Source organism: Meleagris gallopavo, chromosome 11 (assembly GCF_000146605.3).
Source record: "Meleagris gallopavo isolate NT-WF06-2002-E0010 breed Aviagen turkey brand Nicholas breeding stock chromosome 11, Turkey_5.1, whole genome shotgun sequence".
NCBI lineage: Eukaryota > Metazoa > Chordata > Aves > Galliformes > Phasianidae > Meleagris > Meleagris gallopavo.
This window is the reverse complement of record NC_015021.2, coordinates 1,364,944-1,386,002: the sequence shown is the minus strand read 5'-3', so window position 1 is coordinate 1,386,002 and position 21,059 is coordinate 1,364,944. Positions and strand designations below refer to the sequence as shown.

General features: G+C 35.8%; 1 protein-coding gene across 2 annotated transcripts in view; it reads right to left on the bottom strand.

The window, feature by feature from the left end:
• Positions 1 to 21,059, bottom strand: part of ATP13A3 (ATPase 13A3) — a 44,042-nt gene continuing 22,983 nt past the window's right edge. For both annotated transcript variants that reach the window (XM_010716366.3, XM_010716367.2), the window contains exons 6-31: positions 20,255 to 20,335; positions 19,049 to 19,118; positions 17,992 to 18,126; positions 16,881 to 16,953; positions 16,016 to 16,147; positions 14,907 to 15,086; positions 13,211 to 13,368; positions 12,391 to 12,579; positions 11,460 to 11,521; positions 10,740 to 10,890; positions 10,191 to 10,307; positions 9,392 to 9,409; positions 9,131 to 9,284; positions 8,925 to 9,045; positions 8,033 to 8,157; positions 7,043 to 7,221; positions 6,469 to 6,591; positions 6,316 to 6,395; positions 5,483 to 5,525; positions 5,280 to 5,389; positions 4,340 to 4,436; positions 3,754 to 3,826; positions 2,682 to 2,859; positions 1,850 to 2,037; positions 720 to 808; positions 1 to 309 (exon numbers count right to left, since the gene is read on the bottom strand). In XM_010716366.3, the coding sequence (XP_010714668.1) occupies positions 175 to 309; positions 720 to 808; positions 1,850 to 2,037; positions 2,682 to 2,859; positions 3,754 to 3,826; positions 4,340 to 4,436; positions 5,280 to 5,389; positions 5,483 to 5,525; positions 6,316 to 6,395; positions 6,469 to 6,591; positions 7,043 to 7,221; positions 8,033 to 8,157; positions 8,925 to 9,045; positions 9,131 to 9,284; positions 9,392 to 9,409; positions 10,191 to 10,307; positions 10,740 to 10,890; positions 11,460 to 11,521; positions 12,391 to 12,579; positions 13,211 to 13,368; positions 14,907 to 15,086; positions 16,016 to 16,147; positions 16,881 to 16,953; positions 17,992 to 18,126; positions 19,049 to 19,118; positions 20,255 to 20,335 (3,061 nt within the window). In that variant the 3' untranslated portion in view covers positions 1 to 174. The remainder of the gene's footprint in view (positions 310 to 719; positions 809 to 1,849; positions 2,038 to 2,681; positions 2,860 to 3,753; positions 3,827 to 4,339; positions 4,437 to 5,279; positions 5,390 to 5,482; positions 5,526 to 6,315; positions 6,396 to 6,468; positions 6,592 to 7,042; positions 7,222 to 8,032; positions 8,158 to 8,924; positions 9,046 to 9,130; positions 9,285 to 9,391; positions 9,410 to 10,190; positions 10,308 to 10,739; positions 10,891 to 11,459; positions 11,522 to 12,390; positions 12,580 to 13,210; positions 13,369 to 14,906; positions 15,087 to 16,015; positions 16,148 to 16,880; positions 16,954 to 17,991; positions 18,127 to 19,048; positions 19,119 to 20,254; positions 20,336 to 21,059) is intronic.

Sequence of the window (21,059 nt, the reverse complement as noted above, 5' to 3'; positions counted from 1 at the left end):
TTTTTCTTTTTTTTGAATCACACGGGTTTTAAAGTTATGCTTTTAACACAGAGGACATTTGACACATGAAGTCCAGCCTGGAAGGACATTTTTAGAAATGCAAATTTAAAAATCATTGCTCCACTTCCACTGGCATGCTGTGGAACCTAAACAAACCTAAACCAAAAGACAAACCTACAGCCTAGGAGAAACACTTAACAGTAAGTATTTTCCATTTGAGTTTCTTACCTCCATCAGCACGGATACAATTGCATTGACAATAACAATGATGAGAATTCTCAGGCGCCACTCATATGGCACACACACGAGCTGTGAGAAGAATTTGCAGGACATTAACACCACATACATGAAGTAGTTAAAACGTGAACAAAACTGACTCCAAGTTATAAATTCATACATACATGCAAACAAATACACAAGTGCGTATGCACATGAAATTGGATGTAATAAATATTAATACTTATTGCAGAATCCTGCTTCTCATGCTTGTTATCTCTCTGAGAACATTTTAAGGTCTTTCATCACTCAACCGGTTGAACATTCAACATAAAGTTTTAACAAGAAAGAAGGACACTAGCATTTCACTTGTGCCTCTATACAGAGGTTTCAAGAAACAACCTCCCCTGTCCACTATCATAAGTTAAAACTCTGAAGGGTCAAGTTTCCCCAAGAGGCAGCCAGCTGTCCCAGGAAGTACAGACAAGTCTGCTGAATCTTACCTCAAAAGACGTGTCAATAAGTTCAGAGGGATGCAACATGATGAAAAATAAGAAGACATAAAGAACTACCACAGAAGTAACAAACAGAACTGTAAAAGAAAAAAAAGTATTGTAAGTATTTTAATGAGACCATCCCTCAAGCAGAGTTTTAGAGAGGTCTTGCGTATATCACAGGTTTATTAATCTCTGGAAATATTATTGACCTATAATCATCTACCAGGTATATTTTTGCAGAACAAGCTGTGCTATGAGTCATAAAGAGATAGAGCAAGAAGACGGAAGTATTTACTTGCTGGAGTTGGGTTGATTTAGAAACCTTAAGTCTACCAAGCCAGAAGGATTTAAAAGGAAATATACAGCAAGCTTTCAACTGAGCAACGTTACTTTATCTTCTCCTTATTTTTGGAATATTCACACATAGGTGTACAGACATACAGAGCCTTATATCTGTGTCTATACTTATAAACTCAGAGCCACAGGCAAATAAAAACTCTTCTTGCTAGATCACAAATAAGCACCCAACTTTCTACTGAGCATTCTTTCACAGTTTTCTACTACTGAGTTTAAAACAGAGTTATGACTTCAAATTTCTGCAGACTAATCAAGTAACAATCTACTACAATATACCAGGTACATTTTTGAAAATATTTTAACAGTACCAAATAAATACAGCAAACATACATGCCAACAAATTTAAGATTAGGTTAGGGCAAAAAGCAAGGAGTTCAGTCATAACAACTCATCAGAAATGCCACGAGTCAATGAGAAAACTTCACACAGTGCCATAGCTGACTGAAGTAAACTGGATTTTTCAATCACATCCTCTTTTGAAGTATATTTTACATAATTTACTTTGAAGACATAGATATTCTAGTCCTATGGAAACAAAATAATTATTAACACAAATTTCTCCATACACAGCTTGATACTTCCCTATTTCTGTCTGTGATTATCAGAGGATAATTGTACTATGTTCTCCTAGCAACCCTACTGCTGCTGAACTGGCATGTAGAATTGTAAGCAAGCCATGGATGAGTACGTGCAAAGAAAGTGACATGGATTTTTTTTCTCGACTACATACAATGTGATACCTTAAAATATATAACTGTATATAGTAAGAAAGGACTTACAATTTTTGTAGCACGGTTGTCTAAAGGGCTTTCCTTTTGAAAAGACAATTGCAACTATGAGGTACTGAAAGCTGGATATAAAAAACAAAGTTGTGTTTTCATAATTTTTAATGTTATGTTCATCATCAAGAGTCTCGTTCCCACCATGTGCAGAGCTGATGTTTGTGGCATCCAATATATTACACGCACTGCAACACAAACATTTAAGACTGAGTTAAGAAGAAAAGCCAAACAAGGCTGAATCCTATTTATTATCAAGAATAATGAAAGAAATCACTACAGTAGGTTAAAAAGCATATCCTGAAAACCTACTATAGATACTAAGAATTAGCTCAAGTCTGAGGCAGGGAGGTAGCAATTGTGAATTCTGTGCTTCAATTTCTTCTGTGCTTTCAGCAAGTAAAATGCCTTCATGAACTGCTTAGGGCCTGTCACTTTATACAAACTTGGGAGACAGGTAAGAAAATACTGCAAAGAAACAAAATATGAAATCGCTTTCATTTTCAGAAATATAACTTACTGGAACTCTAACAGGAAAACAAAACTTTATAAGTATAAATGAGTCAAAATAGGCCTCAACCATGAACTTCAAATTTTGATCTCAGACGTCCCAGACCTGAAGAATCTTCAGACCCTGCAGTCTGGCTCTGACCCAAATGTGCATTTCAGTCATTGGACAGCACCTATATATTAGGAACATGCTTTTAGGTACAGACTAATGAGTAGCAATAGAAAAGCTACAGTTACAAAATGGTGGATAAAAGCAACAGCATTAGGGGTGATTCCTTTCTGATTGATACTGTATCCTTTAAAATATCACTGAAACACTTACTCAGATTCTGGTGTCCAACGTTCAAACCAGGGCTGCTGCTTGACCCAAAGAAACCCAACTGTTTGGAAAACAAGGCAGATGATGATCTGAGACAAAACGGAGCACAGAAGTGGACCTGAGATAAGACCTGACGGAGGCCTTCGCGCAACTAGCTCCTTCCAAGCAGGGTTCAGGCTCACTGCAAAAGGGAAAAAATATACACCATCTATTGCATCATTATGATTATTAAGAGTTATCCTGTTTATACTGTGGAACTGAAATGGCTTCCTCATGACATCTCACACTTCACACTTAGAAAATTCACCTCCGTAGTCCCAAACTGCAAACGTGAAACCACCCAACAAAGGTTGTACCACCCTACATGAATGCCACAGTGCCATTTATAAGCTGGTTGCCCCTTGCAGCACAGGGCAGCTGGGGACAACACAGAAACCATGCGACAAGTAACTGGCAGTGTGCCCAGACCAATTCTGGATAGGGCAATTGTAAAGCTCTACAGCAAATTTCCCATTTATCTGGTGCAAGCAGTTGCTAACTAGCTTCCTCAGTTGCAGTCCTCCATTACTTCAAAGAAGCAGCTCCACTGAGCTTGAAAAATAGAATTCTATTGTTAACCAGTAAACTGAGAGCTAGGGTCATAGGTGAAATTAAGTACTTCACTAGATGATAATTTGCAAGCCTAACACTTTCTGGATAGAAGTTGTTCAACTAATAAGGCAAGAAGTCAAAACATTTGAGAAAGATCATGCTGGAACAAATACTGTTTTGATTCCAACAACACCTTCCTCACATCAGGCCAGATTTCTGACTTCCTGTACTGTAAAGAACTGCCTTTCTAAGCTTATGCCCATGACCTGCTTCTTGCATGAGGACATATCACAAACTGCAGGTGAATCTGATTCAGTACAATGGTTATTGTTGTTTTTCCAATACAAATACTGCAATAGTTGCAACTACTTAACTTTGCACATCACAGTGCTTATTCCAACGAGCAGTAAGTGGTTAAAGAAAATCTGACAATACAAAAACTGCTTCACAGAAGCCACCAACAGCAGTTCAGCATAATACTTACTAGTGAATACAACCACCAAAATGATTGCCAAATCAATGAAGAGAAATTGGTGGTCCCCCAAATTGCTCAGGATCTAGAAAGAAATCACAACTGAAACATCAGTAACTGCTTCAACACCACAAAGCATCTTATAGTGAAACCTACTCTATAACAAATCAGTCTCTTTCCACTCTGGCTTCCTTTACCTGCAGATCTCAAGTACTGTACAATCCACAGATCAATTCCCAAAGTACGAATATATGAAAAATCCAGTTTCAAGAAACCTAAGGTGATTTTTTTTTGTAATTTAAAGCTGATCCTTTTTAAAATAATGTATTTTTATTCTTTAATGCATTTTTAGGCAACTTATTTGGATTTCCAACTGTAGATATTTTCAGAGACATTAACTATAGCTTTTTTAAAATACACACAGCATGTTTTCCAAACAGTTAGCTAACAGTTAGTTAAAATCTAACAGTACTTTTAATCTAAAGAAAGATTTTTGAATGTGATTGTTGTGTACTCAAAGAGACTTGCAACAGTTTCTAAGTATGAGCTTTCAAATCTGAATTACATTGACATTGCTTAATCACAACTAAGTACTTACAGAATATAGCAGAGTAACGCTGATGTACTGGATAATGCTGTATAATGCCATGAATTTAAATACACAGAAGGAAGTTATTAAAGCAGCACGGCCTTCCCTGTCAAAACAAATGCAGTCGTGACTAGAAAGCTTTACAAGCAAGCAGAAACTTCAGTTTAATTAACTGCAATTAAATACGTCAGCAAGCCTTTTGAGAAACGCTAGCATGAAGACGGAGTGCTCAGACACATGGAGAGAAAAGCAGGGTCAGAATGGTACACTTTCAGGTGCAGAGTTGTGAGTACACCCTCTGAAATGAGCCACCACCACACCACAGCATTCTTTGACTTCACGTGGTTTTCCAATAAAGTTTTTAAAATGAAAGTCTGCTGGCAAACGCTTCTATATAGCACAAGTTTACTATGTGCATTGAGTGAGAACGCATTCACAATTGCCAACCACAGACATGGTTCTGCATATGCATGACTTCGTCAGTTCCATGCAGATTAAAATAGATTTTTCTCTGGCTGACCTCTATCCAAAACTACTAAGTGGATTCCAATTCTAGAATCAAAAATTGGTCAAACTCCACAGAGGAAACCTATTTTCTACTTAATATGGCGCTGAGAAGCAAGGCTATCTCAAGAATTTTACCACTTGCAATTATACACGCCCTTCATACTTCACACGCCCTTACTACTACTCCGTGGTAACTAAGACATCAAAAGTACTAAACTGTACAACCCTCTCTTGAAATGAACTTTACATAGACAGGATTTAAAACAAAATAATCGTGCTATTGCAATTCCTTATTCAAATCACTTTCAGTAAAGAAATAACTACTAAAAATGTATGGCTTGTCCTTTAATTCAGCTGGGCCTACTATAACATCAAGCATGTTATTAACACAGAATATATAGAATGAGTTGCATGGATACATTTACGTTCATGGTGGCATTACCTGATCAGCTTTGGCACGCAGGAAATACTTGGTGTCCTGGAAGTGAATGGTGATGCCACAGAAGCCTCAAGTTCAGACAAAGATATACCACCATGTGCCCTCTTTAGTGCCTGCCAATTCATATTGAAATAGAGAACATTTTAAAACATGCTTTCAACTATAAAACCTGAGCAGTACCATATGCAAAATAAAAATGTACTTACACCACAGTCATTTGCACCATCTCCACACATGCCCACATAGTAACTACAGAAAACAAATACATGTTAGGGTTCTGGACTGCTCCCCAGTCACAGTTCATTTAACTGATTTCATTAAATGCTTTTATATGATTTGATATATTCAGTGTTTGTACAAACCTAAGCGATCCTAGATGCTAAAAGCACTTACTATTTACATTATACATATAAGGAAGCAGGTAAAAGTCATGTGACTTAGCCAGTTCAATAAATCAATAATAGTTATCAGCTATCATCCCAAAAAAGTCTAAAGCATCTTTATCTTAGTAAGTTGATACTTCTCTACTATTTTATACAGATACAACGTTTTCATAAGGATAACCCTAAAAGTGTCTATGAAAAAAACCACTAAACTTCTGAAAAAACACAAAGGTAAGAAACAATTACATAAGCAACAGCCTCAAAGTTTATAGTTTGAGCCTTGACACTGATTAACAACATAGCGACAGTAAGTGAACACAAGGCATCACCCTAGTACTTCTTCAGTACCTACAGGTCACTCAATAGACTTGTTCACTAAGCCAAGAAATCAGGTGTATAGATATGCTATTCAGTTTAGCTACTCATCACTTACAATTTCACGAAGTTTGTACAACATACATATTCACAACTAACCAGCAGATGGCTGTACTCTCATTCAGCTCAGCTAATGGGCTTATTCACCAACCCTAGGAAGTTATCTCAGCCCAATCTTTTTCATCTGGTGTAACAGCTATTAGCACACATCAGGTTTTTTTCTCATCACACAAAACATCCTGTTAGGCTGCCACCCCTTCTATACTTAAAGAAATACTTACTCTACATTTTGTAAAGCTTCCACCAACTGAGTTTTCTGATCAGGAGCCATGCGAGCAAACACAGTGCCATGTAATACAAGCTGAAAGAGAGACATTTCTTAGTGCCAAGCCTGCTCTTCATTAAAAATACCCAAATTCAAGTAAAATGCTCACCTTGGGTACCAGGTCCTGAAAATGCTCCAAAATAACTGCAAATGACTTTCCATTCATTGCAAAATGGTATTTGGTCATCTGAAGATCCTCAAGACTTTCATGGACCAATTTAACTGGAATATCCTATCAAAAGTAGTTTAATATTCTAGCTGTAGTGCATCAACACAGTATAATAATAATAATCTTGAGGATTATTCACTCTAGCAAAGGCTTCTATGAGCTTCACTTGAAAGAAAATCTCATTCTATTACAGCATTTATTTAATAACAAGAACATACGGTTTAATGTTTCCATAATGTAGCTAAAGCAGACTCAAATTGAAAACTAGAAAAACAACCATATCTGCACATCTAAAATGTCAAATCTTGCAAAGAAGTTAAAAACAAGTTACAAACTAGCTCCTCGAGTTGTTTTACCACTTTTCAATACTTTAAGGTCTGCAAGTTAAATAGTACAGCAGTTTAGAGTTGCCACTTAATGGCAGACATACTATTCAACAGAATAATAAAAAGTTGGGAGACAAACAGCAAAACTAAGACTTTAAACTCTAAGGGCACAACGACACTCAAATTACCTCTGAGTTTATGGCTGGTGATGAACTAGTGCATCTTGCGAGGGTATCTGCATAATGCCAGTTGATTCTGGCAGCCTGCCCATCCTTTGGAGGTAGTGCTTCAGCAATAATGACCTTATCCTGAGGTAGAATCATTCCACAATCTCTGGCCACAGAGATAGCAGTTAACATGTTATCTCCTATGAAAAAATTGCATTTTGAAAGATTTGAGTTAAATTATCAATACATCCATATTCAACACAAAAGAAAAAGCTAATGAAGCCAGTTTAAAAGCAGGAGGAAGGCTGTTTAATAAACCAGTGACATCCTTAGAGCCAAACAAGTCCACAGGCAGATGTCATATTATATCCCTTACGTTCGTCCACTCACTAGCATCACTCCCAGCTAAAAATGGTACATACAAGACAAACTCAGAGTTCTACTGCCACCCAATTACAACACTGTATTTGTCCTGTATATTACAGGTTGTAATACTTGTGACTTACAGAAGACCAACGTTACACAGAAAACACAGCACAGACAAACCCAAAGCCACAAGCAGGTTAAGAAGCCATTCTTCCAAAATAAATAAATAAAAATGAAGTAATATACTATATATATTAAATTGAAATGGTAGGGATGGACTCTCAAGAGGGCAGGCAGTAAGAACTCCTGCTAAAACCTAGTTATGAGATTAGACCTGAACTTATGCCTGGTCCAAAGACGTTCAAGGTTTTTCATCCTTCAGTTCAATAAGAAGTAACATGTTGATATGTTAACTCTACGAAGTAGAATTAACCCCTTACTGGTTTCAGACCTCTGACTTACCAAAGCACCTCTTAACCAAAATGATGTGTAGTTTCATAACAGCTTCTGAACTTCATTCTTGTATAAACATAGCATAATCCCAGTGTATCAACAAGAAATTTTTTACTTCATACACTACATTCAAAATAAATCTGTTCAAAAATAACTTTTTCTTCTTCGTTATATGAATGTTTATGTGCTAACCTGTAACCATGACAGTGCGAATGTTGGCTTTATGCAAATCTTCAAGTACAGCAGGGGTTTCTTGCTTTAACTTGTTTTGCATTATAATTAACCCCATAAAATCCATGTTACTTTCAATAGCATCTCTGTATGAAAGGAGGCAAGGAAAAGAACATTGGAAGAATTACAATTATTTGATGTAGTTTAAAGAACCTGACTTTATGCCTACCAATAAAAGAGACATTTATTTTTACTGTGCAAAGTGTGAAGAATTCACTTTTTAAAAGCGATCCAAGAGAATACCACCATCTCCATTCATTTATGCTCATTCCCCCTGTTTACACTTAAAATAACAAAAGAAAAAGAAAAGTAAGTGTTGTTTCTTCTCATACACAACTGTATAGTTCTTCAAACAGAACTCTTTCTAAAAGACCTTACATTCCCAAAGAAAGGTTGCTCTTGGAAAAAATGCTCTGACACAGCATTCACAGTCAAATTTTAAATTGTTTAGAATGGAGGTCTAATTTCTTTTCAGGATTAGCTGAATCAGAACATACAAACTACCACACTAAATTGCCAAAGGGAGATTAACAGCCATTAGCTTATTAAGTGACTCCTTAACTTCATTTCATATGAAACTTAGTGCATTTACAGGTCTTGTGTATGCTACTGCCACTCTAAATTTTTGTAATGCTATTAGAGGAAGACCTTAAGTTCCTATGTATTGCTCAGGGTTCAATTAATGAACATATAGAACTGCATAGCAAGACAAAAACAAGCTAAGGAAGAAGAGTAATCGGATTTAAACCAAAGTAAGCATAACAGGATTACTCCAAAGCGTGCAGTTTTTAAAGCCTGCTGTTATTTAGCTAAAAGGGAAAGAAAAAAAAAAAAAAAGCAAAGCCACTCTTACCTATTAATAGTCTGAACTTTGTGCCATGTAAGTTTAGACTCCAATTTTCTGTGAGCGAGAGCAATAACTCGGAAGCCTTGCTTAGTGTATTCTTCCAGGACACTCTCAAAGTCAACAGGAACTTCAAAAAGGTCAAGTTAAGAATTATTAAAATTAGTCTTACCACAGCTGAACTGCACAAGAGAAAAATCAGGTTGTTCCTTTACCTGTTTCCTGCTTACACAAGCTTGCAATCACTTCAGGGGCACCTTTCATATAAGCATCCATTCTCTTCTCCCCAAGAATTCTCGCTATCACACACATGCGTTGCAAAACTGAAGAAAATGGAAACTGGCGCACAATCCCAATTTCATAAGTGGTCTGTGTAACATGGAACAGAAGAACAAAAGGGTTACACCCACAAGTTCTGAGAAATACAAAAAAAAAAGGGAGATGATTTATTGAAGAAGAAAACCAAAAGCACTTACCGAAAGCTCAAATAATTCCTAAAGAAGAAAAAAAAAAAAGAAATTCCTGTAAATATTTAAATATTTTTCCAAATAAAAACTATTTAAGCATAATATTGGTAACATAAACTGGTAAACCAATTTATACAGCACCCTCAGTCACATTACATTTGCAATGGATTCCAAAAACGATGAATATGGATATACTGTACTTGTTTAGTACCTTTTACTTTAATTGAGATACACAGTAATAACTGCTGTGTGTGTGCACTGAGATCTGAACAACAAAAAAGCTTCTAGCCACTGCAGAAGACTAACAAAGCAACCAACTTGCTGTACATCCTCCTGCTACCTTACTCTGATATTCTGGGTAGAGTTCTTGCTTGCATTCCTTGTGTATAATAACATCCCAAGTACATTTTATTTAACTCAGCACTGACATTCAAACACGTATCTCTAAAGGTACAACGTTGGCAAGAACCACGGTAAGCTCACATAAGCACTTTATTAGCACACTAAAAATTTGGTAATTACACTAATATTTAAATGTCTGAACTCAAAAAGTGTTATGGCACTCTATAACCAGTCTATTGGGGTAACAATGCTGGCAGTCAGTCTGCTTATCTACTACAGTATCTTATGCTGAGCTACTTTTTGTAACAACATTAAAACACGGCTTCTCTATTTTTGCCATCAAGAAAAATCACCAAACAATTCCATAACTGTCTGAATAATATCTGCCAGATCAGCATGTACTAAAACATACTTGTGTAACTTAGAGGATTAGTTTAATTTGACAAAATGCTTTGAATCTGCATACCATTTCTTGATTAGTTGCTTGCTTGGATTCTGGAAATAGTTGTTTTGAAGGTCGCACCACCGTTGGCATGATTCTATTATGAAGTGCTGTTTCCTCTTCTGTTGCTTCTTCTAAAATCTGTATGAATTAGTAGATCATTTTTAATGCATTCATTAACTTCTATTTTTTCATAATTTTCAGGAAACAGTCTTGGTAATGAGCCCAAAGTGCAATGATTTGCTGTGAAAGTTCGATGTCTTAATTTAGCAGTTAACCTAAGGCTCATTTAGCTATTTTACAAGTTAATTGTATTCAGTAAAACTTTGCTGCAATCCTGACATCACCAAAAGCAATAAATGAGCTGCTCACATATTTTTCATTTCTATGAATTGCTGCACAGTGTACATTTTAGAAACACTTAACACTTTAAGACCTCCTTTCCACGTTGACAGATAAGCATTATCAAAAGCCTACTTTTCCATTACAATGTCACATAATACCACAGCCTGTATTTGACACTTAAAAATGAATATAAAATGGTGACTTATTCTGAATCAAAGAAACACTTACCCAACCTATTGCTTCAAACATCTTCAAATCAAGTGGATCCCCAGAAAGCACCCCTTCAATTTTAGTAAGGGAATGACAAGTTGCCATGCAAGCAATAAACTCAGACTTCAGCAAGCTCTCACTGCAAGCCCTCTCTTCCGGCAAAAGGAAACTGAAACAATGAAGTTATAACATACTTAGCACTATAATTATTTACTATGAGCCAATTCAAAAGGTTTGTTTAGATTAACAGAGGATAATTGACTGCACAAGTTTCTTCACTTCTGTTTTCACACATCACAGAAGACGGATCTAGTCTCTGGGCTGGAACCTTTAGAAATAGTCAAAACTCCCAACTGATTCAAAAATATTAGTTCATACTCTAGCTTCACTCCCCTTCTACAGAGGCTTTGTCACTTTAAATGTAATTCAATTAGCTAAGCCAATTCATCTCAGCAGCCCAAAAAGTCATCACTAGGAGGGCAGGGTTAAAGAAACACGCTGTATTTTAACTACGTTGTTTCTGCAGTACAAAGCTAATGAGACGTCAGATTTTAACTGATTAAATTCTCCTTCATCCTCTTCTGATTTATAACTTTCAGTACATCTAAAACATTTTTTCAGTTGCATTCTTACAGCTTGTAACAGAAATGCAAACTTAGGAGCTCAAATTAAATCTTCCTCTGCTGAAGATGCTACAGAACAACTAAATATCAAATCTGCTATCACTGTTATCCTTACCGAGCATTTTCCACCCGCTGAATTCCCCAAAGGTCCAAGCCATCCTCAGTGAGCGTGCCAGTCTGCAAAATGAACCAATGGGAGGTGTAAGAAAAAATTCAGAATGAAGTTATCCTCAAGTAAAGAAAAAATTTAGAGTTAATGAGCTATATCACACCTGAAAAATACATTTTATTTCATCTTCACTTAAAAACTGAAACTACAAATAGCTACCTATTAGCTTTTTGCTAATAACTAGGCTCCAGTTTTGTTACGAAACCTTAAAAAGCATTGAAAGCAACCGGGCACTGGCTTGAGGACCAAAGTAACAGATCTTTAAAATCCTGAGATGATAGCTAAGTATTCTCTATATTTGGAGAGCAATGGCAGCAGAAAACAGATACTGAACTCTCAAGTACTACACTCCTACATGATTGAAACAGCAGCTGAAACACATTCACAACAAATATTTTCCCTGTAAATATTTTTGTAATAGTAAGTTCAGTGTGGATTCTTAAGATTTCAGGTAAAAATCTAAGAAGAAAATCAGAGGATTCTGGCTACACTTATTATTGTCTTTCAACTGTGCTTCTGTTAAAAAAAGAACAAAACATTGGTTTGACTCTTCATTTAAGTAACTTCATATCAGAAACAAGCTTGACTTCACAGTTCAATTTTCGAGAAGCCTTTGTGCAAAACAGAACCCCCATAATTTTGGTGTGTCAGTCAGGACTTGGAAGCCTTTAGATGAGACAAAATTTATGTATTATATAAACTTTTTAGAGCAAATCCTAAATTGAGTGAGGTAACTGGTGGTAAGCATTGAATACCTGACAGTTAACAGGTGACCTACACTCATATGGAAGTTATGCATTTCTCAGTAGTTGCTAGTCCATACAAATTCCCTCTTATTATACATTGCCTCCTCCTAGCAACACTAAGTTCAACCAACCTTATCAAAACACACAAGATTCAGCTGGCCACAAATATTTATCCTTTGAGGGCTGATGCAGAAGATGCCAATTTTTTTCAACCGTCTTTGTGCATAAACGATGCCAGCAGTCATGGCAGCAGGGAGTGCTGGAGGCACCGTGATGGTGATAATGTCAAGAGATTCAATGATGATGGTATGAGCTGGAACCTGCAATAGAGGTCAAAGTTAATGAACAAGAACTCAGTCAATATCTCATCGAAGTGTCCTCTCATTCTCAGAAAAGCAAAATTTGTGCTGTGCTTTCCCTAGAATAACAGGATCTGGAGTGCCTAGAAACCTGGCATAATCTCCACCCACCATAAACAGCCATGATAATCCAGTCCTAATATATCCTCAAGCCACAACTTCAAGTTTTCACTTTCCCCTGCTAAACTTTAAAGCACTGATGGAATAATGCAAAAATTTGAAAGAAAATAATTAGAGCTGTTGCTAGCAACTTCTTAATAGGGATTTTTCACACATAGCACATTTTAAATTTGTTGTATGAAATTTCTTTGAAATGAGAATCAAACAGATAGCAATTTTATGTCCAAAAGGCAAAAGAAGATTGGCTTGATAACCCACTCAAATTACATCATAAGAGATTCATACTCTGCTTTTTTACTGAATCTTATTCTCAGTAGGCTTGTTTTTCTTGTTCCTTTGACAGAAAATAAAGCAAAGATATTTTCATTTAAAATCTCATTGTTTTTCATCATCCAAAGTGCTGGAAATGATAATCAACGCTTTTCTAAAATAAAGTTGTTCTGGACACAAATACAGTGAGATGACAACATACCTCATTTAAGATGCTATTGACAATTGTGTAAATAAACCCAATGCCTGCCACCACCACCAGAGACAGGAGAAACCAGTAGGCATCTCTGTAGAGTTTAAAATCAGTTGGCTTTGGATACAGTATGGAACGAACAAGCTGTCCTTTAGCAGTATTAAAGCCTAGAAACAAAAAGGAGTGACTTATTAGATGCATACACAAGAACAAAGCTTTTCAAATAGATTAAAAACCTCAATGAAACCCTTAAGCTACTCATTTAATTAAGACTGTTTCTCAATAGACAGTAGCAGATGTTTTGCAATACTTAAATTACAGTGCTCATACTAAGTGCTTCACTCCTATGGCAAGAGCATAGAGCTGATTTAAATCTATCCCTCTTCTACAAGGGCAGTAAACACTCAAATGTTTTGGCCTGAAAGAGTTTGTTGTACTGTATTTTGTGCCTCAAAGTGCAGACTTAAGGGGGGTGTATATATTAGCTGGAAGTGTCAGTCCTTGTAAAAAGAAAATGAACTTATTCGTAAAGTCCAAATTTAAGTACTTAAATGGTAAGTCTCCATAAACTCCTTTAACAGTCAGAAAAAAAAGAGATTCACAAGAAAACTGCAGAGCACTGAGTTATCTTTTAGAGAAATCAACCACTCGATCACATTTAGATGCTTACGTTAGGAGACCAGACTTGTGGCTTAGAGTCAGATGACCAGACACCCTGAGATTTTCTTTGATCTTTTGCCTCAATACAAGGGAAGGCCAAAGTGGTGTCAAGTCTTGTATGCCTGAACCATTTTGTATATGCTTAGACTTCAAAGTCTACTACTAAAACCTCAATATAACTGTTGGGTCTACTGGCTCCTGAGAGCTTCTCTTAAGTCTCTGAGCATTACAGGAAACACTAAGCTTACCAAGCCAACATTTGGCATACAAAATTCTACCAAAACGAAGGAGCTATTTCAACAGTCCTGAAGAGGATGATGAGTTCATTACAAAACGAACAAGACTTGAAGCATCTGGGCTTTGAATTTGTTACTGCAGGAGAGAAATCATGCACCTGTTCAGAGTTCAGCATGCCATTATGTAACGGAGTATTTAATCACAAATGCTTTGTAATTCAAGACCACCTTCATAAACCAGAATCCCCAACTACTACAGTCGGTGTAGTTGTTTTGAATAGAAGAAGCTATCAATCAAAAGCCAAAGTTTTAAAATATTAGTATAAATAATCACTTCTGTAAACAAGCAAACAAACAAACAAACAAATAAATAAATAAAGCTCAAGTTTCTTAGCCAAGTGTTAAGTGCATTGACAAACTGGGCAAGAAAAGCATTTGCATTGCCAAAATAGCTCCCTAAAATAAGTGATTCCCCACCATCAACCCAATCCAACACTATCCTAAATCTCTGAAAAGAGGCATACGTAGTGCAACATATTGTAAAAATATACATAAAGGGTTTGAAAATGCATACAGCCAGGTTTTAAATTAATGTTGAAGATTGATTCATTCTCTTGTCTGCCAACAGATTCTCACCACACCATTATCTAGCTTTCTTAGCATTGTAACAGGCATTTATCAAATCAGTTGGGGTATAATCATTTATCCATGTTTTAGCAACATTCAATGCAATGAAATGAAATATCACTTCATGTGCAGCTATAAAACTGAGTGTTATACTGATAAGTGACAAACTTAAAAGTCTATACCTGTTCTCACTACCAGAGCTTTAACTAATTCTCCAGTATAGAAACGGGTTTGGATCACATTGGTTCCACAAAACAAAGTATGTCGCTTATGAGCTTCTGGACTGTATATTTCATCTCCCGTTGCTTTCGGATATTCTGAAGGATTTGGTAGATTAATCTTCGTGACAGGAACGCTTTCACCTTAAATGGATAAACAGTATCTAAGCAAAATCAAAGAATAGACATTTTCCCTTCATGATATCAAGTGGAAAAGTACAATCTCACTTCAACACAGGTATTAGGCAGTCTTTCACCTATTAATCCCTGCTCACCAGGTTCCTTATCAAAATTCTACTTAATCTTATTCTCTATTTTCCAATACAGAATTTGTCCCTCTTACTTGAAGTCAGAGGAATGAAAAATACAGTTCACAAAGAAAACAGGACGAGCTTCCTTTCCTGCTGCAATGCATTTCCTCATCTTTACTCAGAAAAACTAAAAGCTGAAGGAAATTATTCTGATCTCCTTTAGTGACCGAGCATATTCAGATCAGGATAGCAAGCAATTTTATCCGTTGCTAGCAGCAGCAAGAGGCTTGGATATATTCAAGGAACCGAACATGATTAAATGCACCATCTCTGAACTGCCATTTTCTAAATGCTGCCAGCCTGCCATAATATCCTAGGAACAACAAGAAGGCCATTCTATTCATTGAAGCTGTCTGACAATGACATCAGGTTGCTGGTTTCAGAACATGCAGGCACAAACTTACTGAGGTAATCATCTCTTTAAGAAACAGAGTAGAACAGTCTACTCACTAACATCTGGAAGCAGTTAAAAAGTTTGTGCTAAATTCAGTCCACACTGAGAACACCAAGTCAAGAGGCAGGAGGACTCACTATTAAGAAGAAAACTTTTCAACAAGAAACTATTAATAATTTTTGGAGTTGCCAAGCTGTACCAGGTATCTGTTGCATTACGTACATAAGCACTGATGAGCAATTAATGGCAGGAACATACACATTTGAAGCAAAATAAATATACTCACTTCTGTAGAGCAAGCTGCAAGATAAGCATGCACACAGGTAAAAAATCTCTTCAGCCATACAAGCACAATAAGTTTATTTTACCTGTTAACATGCTTTCATTCACGATACAAGTACCACTGAGAAGTACTGCATCACAGGGCATAATTGTCCCATTAGATGGAATCAACATGATATCTCCAGGCACAAGATTGGTAGAAAGGATTTCTTCAATTTCTAAGTGAAAGAACACAAACAAGTTTACCTGAAAACAGTCACCACAGATCCACACAGCTCGTATCCAGTTGGTGATATTTAACACTGCATTCCATTTTACTAGTAGCATTTTGTAAATTCTTCAAAAAGAGGCAAAAAAATCCCAAACACGTTGATAAAATCAGTGCCATTATAGATTAGGTTCTACAGCATATGGGTATAGTTTATCTAACAAATGAAAATAGTCAAGCTCATACAGAAGATTAAATAAAATTCATTAAAAAGACAGAAGTACAACAGAAAGGCATGTCTTACAAAACAGTATCACACACTGTAACCTAATAGTCCTCAGCTATTGTGGTATCCAAATGAGCAGAAGTCCAGAGATCAATTGCAGCCCCTGCTGGTTAATAAAATGCAATGTAAATCCAATGCATGCACCTCTTTAGACCAAGAAAGATATTACAATGATAACCACATACCTGATAAGGCAGCAGATATGAATGGTAGGTATTACAAAGAAAAGTACCCTACAAAACACAAATCTGACACTTGCTAAAAATGCTTTCTAGAATAATCCTGAACAGATGACTACCATATCTCAATTCCACTTTGCAACTTCTCCTCTTCTCATGCAATTTTGCTACAAAATGCAAACATCACAAGCAGGTGAAAGAACAAATGTGCATCAAGTTTAAGCTCATATTTAATAAGCTACTTAAATTCAACTGTCCAAAGAGCATGTGAAATTTACCTTGATTTCTTCTGCAGACAGAAACCCTTACAATGCTGTGAGCTGCTACCATGTCATGTAACATAACATATTGCTGCAAAGAGGAGAAAACAGTTCAAAATTTCAAAACACAGCTTCTCCTCCTCTAAATGCATACTGTACTTCTACAAGCAAAAATTATAAGATTCTTCTACAGCAAAATATTACTTTAAGCATTTGTATCAAAATAGTTTAGGAAATTTCTAGGCAAATAAAGTTCAAGTAAATCAGCCTGTACAGATTCCTACTCTTAATAGCACTCTTGGAAGAAAATACACACTGCCAAGCAAATTATAAAAACATTTGCTCAGTAAGATACATAGCAATAAGACTAGAGTGAATGGACTCAAACTGTGCTAAGTTCAGGTTTGCTAGGAAAAATTTATTCTCAGAAAGAGCAGTCAGGCACTGGAATGGGCTGCTGAGGGAGGTGGCTGAGTCACCATCCCTGGAGGTGTTCAAGAAACATTTAGATGTTGTTCTAAGAGACGGAGTTAAGTGGGAAAATATTGATGGTAGGTGGACAGTTGGACTGGATGATCTTGGAGGTGATTCTATGATTCTATACAAAAAACTGCAGTATTTATATAAACTTTGGTAAAGACTTTATTTTTATTATTATTATTATTATTTATTTTCCCATCTCTGGTATTTATTAAGAGACTGCAATTTAAAGATAGTTACTACTTCATTTTCCATTCACTATAGCTAAGTCTACACAGAAAATTTAATAATCCACAAGTCTGGATGGTCCTCAGTTACACTGGACTTTTTCAAAGAGGAACAATGCAAGAAAGAATCAATATTGTCACTACAGTCCAATACATGTGGTTGCATCTGAGTTTTATGTGAGGTAAAATTTCTGTTATCTGAGATGGAGGCAGGTCAATGTGACTCAAGAGTGTGGGAAGTCAGCAGAAAACCTTCTCAAAAAGAACTGTAGATCCAAATTCTTCCAACTCAAAGAGGGAACATCCGTAACAAGATTTTATGTGTATAGTTCTGAAAAATTCTAAAAGATACATAGAATTTCCACATAAAAATAATCTGGTAAATAAAAAGTTGAGAAGATACGTGTTTACTTTGAACTTACCTTTCTAACAGTGTAGAGTGAGCTAACAATGGATATTACAGACATGATCACAATTGCTAATGCATAGTAGTGATATTCATCAGTGATCCACAATATCACACTGAACAACTGAAAAATGTAAAAAGGATTGAGAACCTAGAAGAGTGAAAGAACGTTAAAGTTAAACCAAATGGCCAAATGCATTCTCGTTCAGAAGAGTCAGAATAATTCTCCTCTACAGAGGAGATAACACTTTCAAATGTTGTTTTCTTTTTTAATGTGGATTTTGCTTGTTTTGTCAAATTGCTCCCTCATTTTCAAATTCACAGAATCACAGAATCACAGAATTGTAGGGGTTGGAAGGGACCTCTAGAGATCATCGAGACCAACCCCCCTGCCAAAGCAAATTCAATCCTCCAAAAGTAGCTCTCATTAAAATAACATGCAAGTATATGTATTTAAGATTGTATGCACTTTCCCCTACACCTCAAAGCAAAAATGATAAGTATATCTGTTGCATAATAAATTAGAATTCTTATTTTCAAAGCTATCATCTCTTAATTATTAATAAACACTCTTATCCGTTAGCTCAGTTTTGAGAATTTCATTGTTCAAAATGTTCTACCACCTATTATCACATGGATAACAAATTAGCTACTCAAATTCATACTATAAAAGGGAAATGGAACAAGCAAATCAAGTGTACATGCAAGAACACATTAGATTTTATGAGTATGTTGTAATGTATAACACCCAGGCCGATAAAGCCACTGACTGTGTTCACCATCAAGTTAGAAGTGAACCATAAAAACAAGATGCATAGCCACTCAAAAATTTCTGGCATGTTTTTTTCATGTCCTTACTAGGGCACCACACTGAACTCCAAAGAGTTTGTAGCAAAGGCCTTGTAGATTTGGAGCTCTTAAAAATAAAATTCCCTATCATTTTTCATTATAAGTGCTGAGCTCTCTGAGGTTTTCATTTCACATTAGTATTTGAATACTAGTCTAAGAATCACTGTACTTAAAATAACTTTTAATGATATACATTTTTATTCATTAAAAAAAAATGATCTTACCTCCTTAATCAGAAGCTTAAAAATGGAAGGCACTTTCACAGCAATTTCATTTATTCCAAAGAACATTTTCCTGCATTAAAACCAACCAAAAGATATACTTAAAATTTTTAAAGATCTTATTCATTTTGAATTAATTCCATTAGTACCAGAAAATATAAAATATCATTTAGTCCATGGACCCTTTTATCACATTTACTGTTTCAAAAGGCATTTACCATTATGCCTGTCCAATAAGATGTTACATACATCTAATATGAAAATAATTACTTTTTATTTCAATTTAAACTGCATTTTAATTTTTAGGTTCTTTCACAGATTTCTCTAAGAACTGTATTTAGGTCCACTTTTAATAATCATATAATTCTGAAACCCTATACGTGGTTTTCACCAACTTAAGCTCTAACTTTAATTCTTACCCTTGCAGTAAGATGCTGTTTTCATGGTTCAGTATCTTAGTTTTAAGCACAGCACAAAGAATGGCAAATCACGAGAATGAAAGCAAAGAACTAATCTCTGATGGGATCTGATCTGGTTTAATAAGATTGACATGATTGACATTAATCCTGAAGAAAAAGCCACAAATCAATAGAAAAGGGATGGAGCAAGAATATGCTTCCGTATTTTAAACTGAGAAGGTCTGATACGGAAAAAAAAAAAAAAAAAGACCAGAAATGCAACAAAATGCAAAGCTGTTCTAGTTTAGGTAATGTAGCAACAAATTCGAACAGCAAAGCTTATGTACATATGAACGTTTTGAAAATATATACTCCAGCTGGTTGGATTCAGATTCTACATTTCAGATTCTCTTCTCACTGGGCATCCAAAGCTTTGTTCCCTGACAGGATGCTTACACATTTAGTCTAAAATAGCATGCTACAAATCAAATACTTTTTCCAGTTACTTCTTGCTAACTCGAACTTTAAGAAGTGGAAATGTGTTTAGCTCCAACCAACCATAAGTAGATCCATGCAAACTACGGGACAAACCTCTGATACTAACTAAACTTTTAAAATGAAAGCCAAAACCTGGGAAGCTTCATTCGTATCTTTCTAAATTAAGAAACTAGATAACAGTTTAGGCCATGCCACTCTCTACTAATATTCCTCATTAGCTACGTAACAATCTGTTGTCTTCTAAATTTTGTTAACTTTATGAGGAGAGACAACTGGATCAAAGCAGTTCTTCCCTCAAATATTGTAACATTACCTATAATCGTGCATCTCCTTTGTCAGTCCTCTGCTGTGTTCATTATGAATTGAAGAACAGAATGTAGAGTCATCTAATCCTCTAAGTAGAGGAAAAAGTCAGTGAGTTATTTCAGAAACTTGATATTTAAAACATCAAGTATTCAGCAACACAAGAGAGTCACACCCTTAATGCTTTTCTAGTTACTGTGTCACATAACTGTAGCTACAAATGCAATATTAAAAGCCTTCTTGTTGACATGTCTTACTCCAGAGGACAGTCATACCTTTATTTCAATAGCAGTAGGGACACATTTGAAAAATGAACTCAAATACTAGCATAACTAATATTCAAATCCTCTGAAGTGTGAACAAGTTTTTTAAGACATTGTACGAAGTAAATCAGGCCTAGGTAAAATACAGTCTACATTCCAAGTGCTTCTCAACACTGTAAGATTCATCTTCATAGGACTCCTATGTGCTGTGAAAAGAAATGCTGTAAATTAGATGACCCTCAGATAAGAAAGAATTTGTGAAATATCATTGTTTATAGCTACAGGATTGTTTGGATTGTTTGAACTAACAAACTCACTTAACTGAACGTATCACATCCCATGTTCACATGTTTTTCTAGTGGACATAATTTGGATGCATAGGAAAGCATCATTATCTTTTAAAAGGCTTTCACAGATGACACGAAAAAAGAGCACTTCTTAACACAAGTCTTTTACTATATCGGAAAACTTAAGTTATCTACAAAAAGGATTCAGAGCTGTGTCCCAGTGAAGAAATACCCCTTCTACTGTGCATACACACAGTAAGAATTA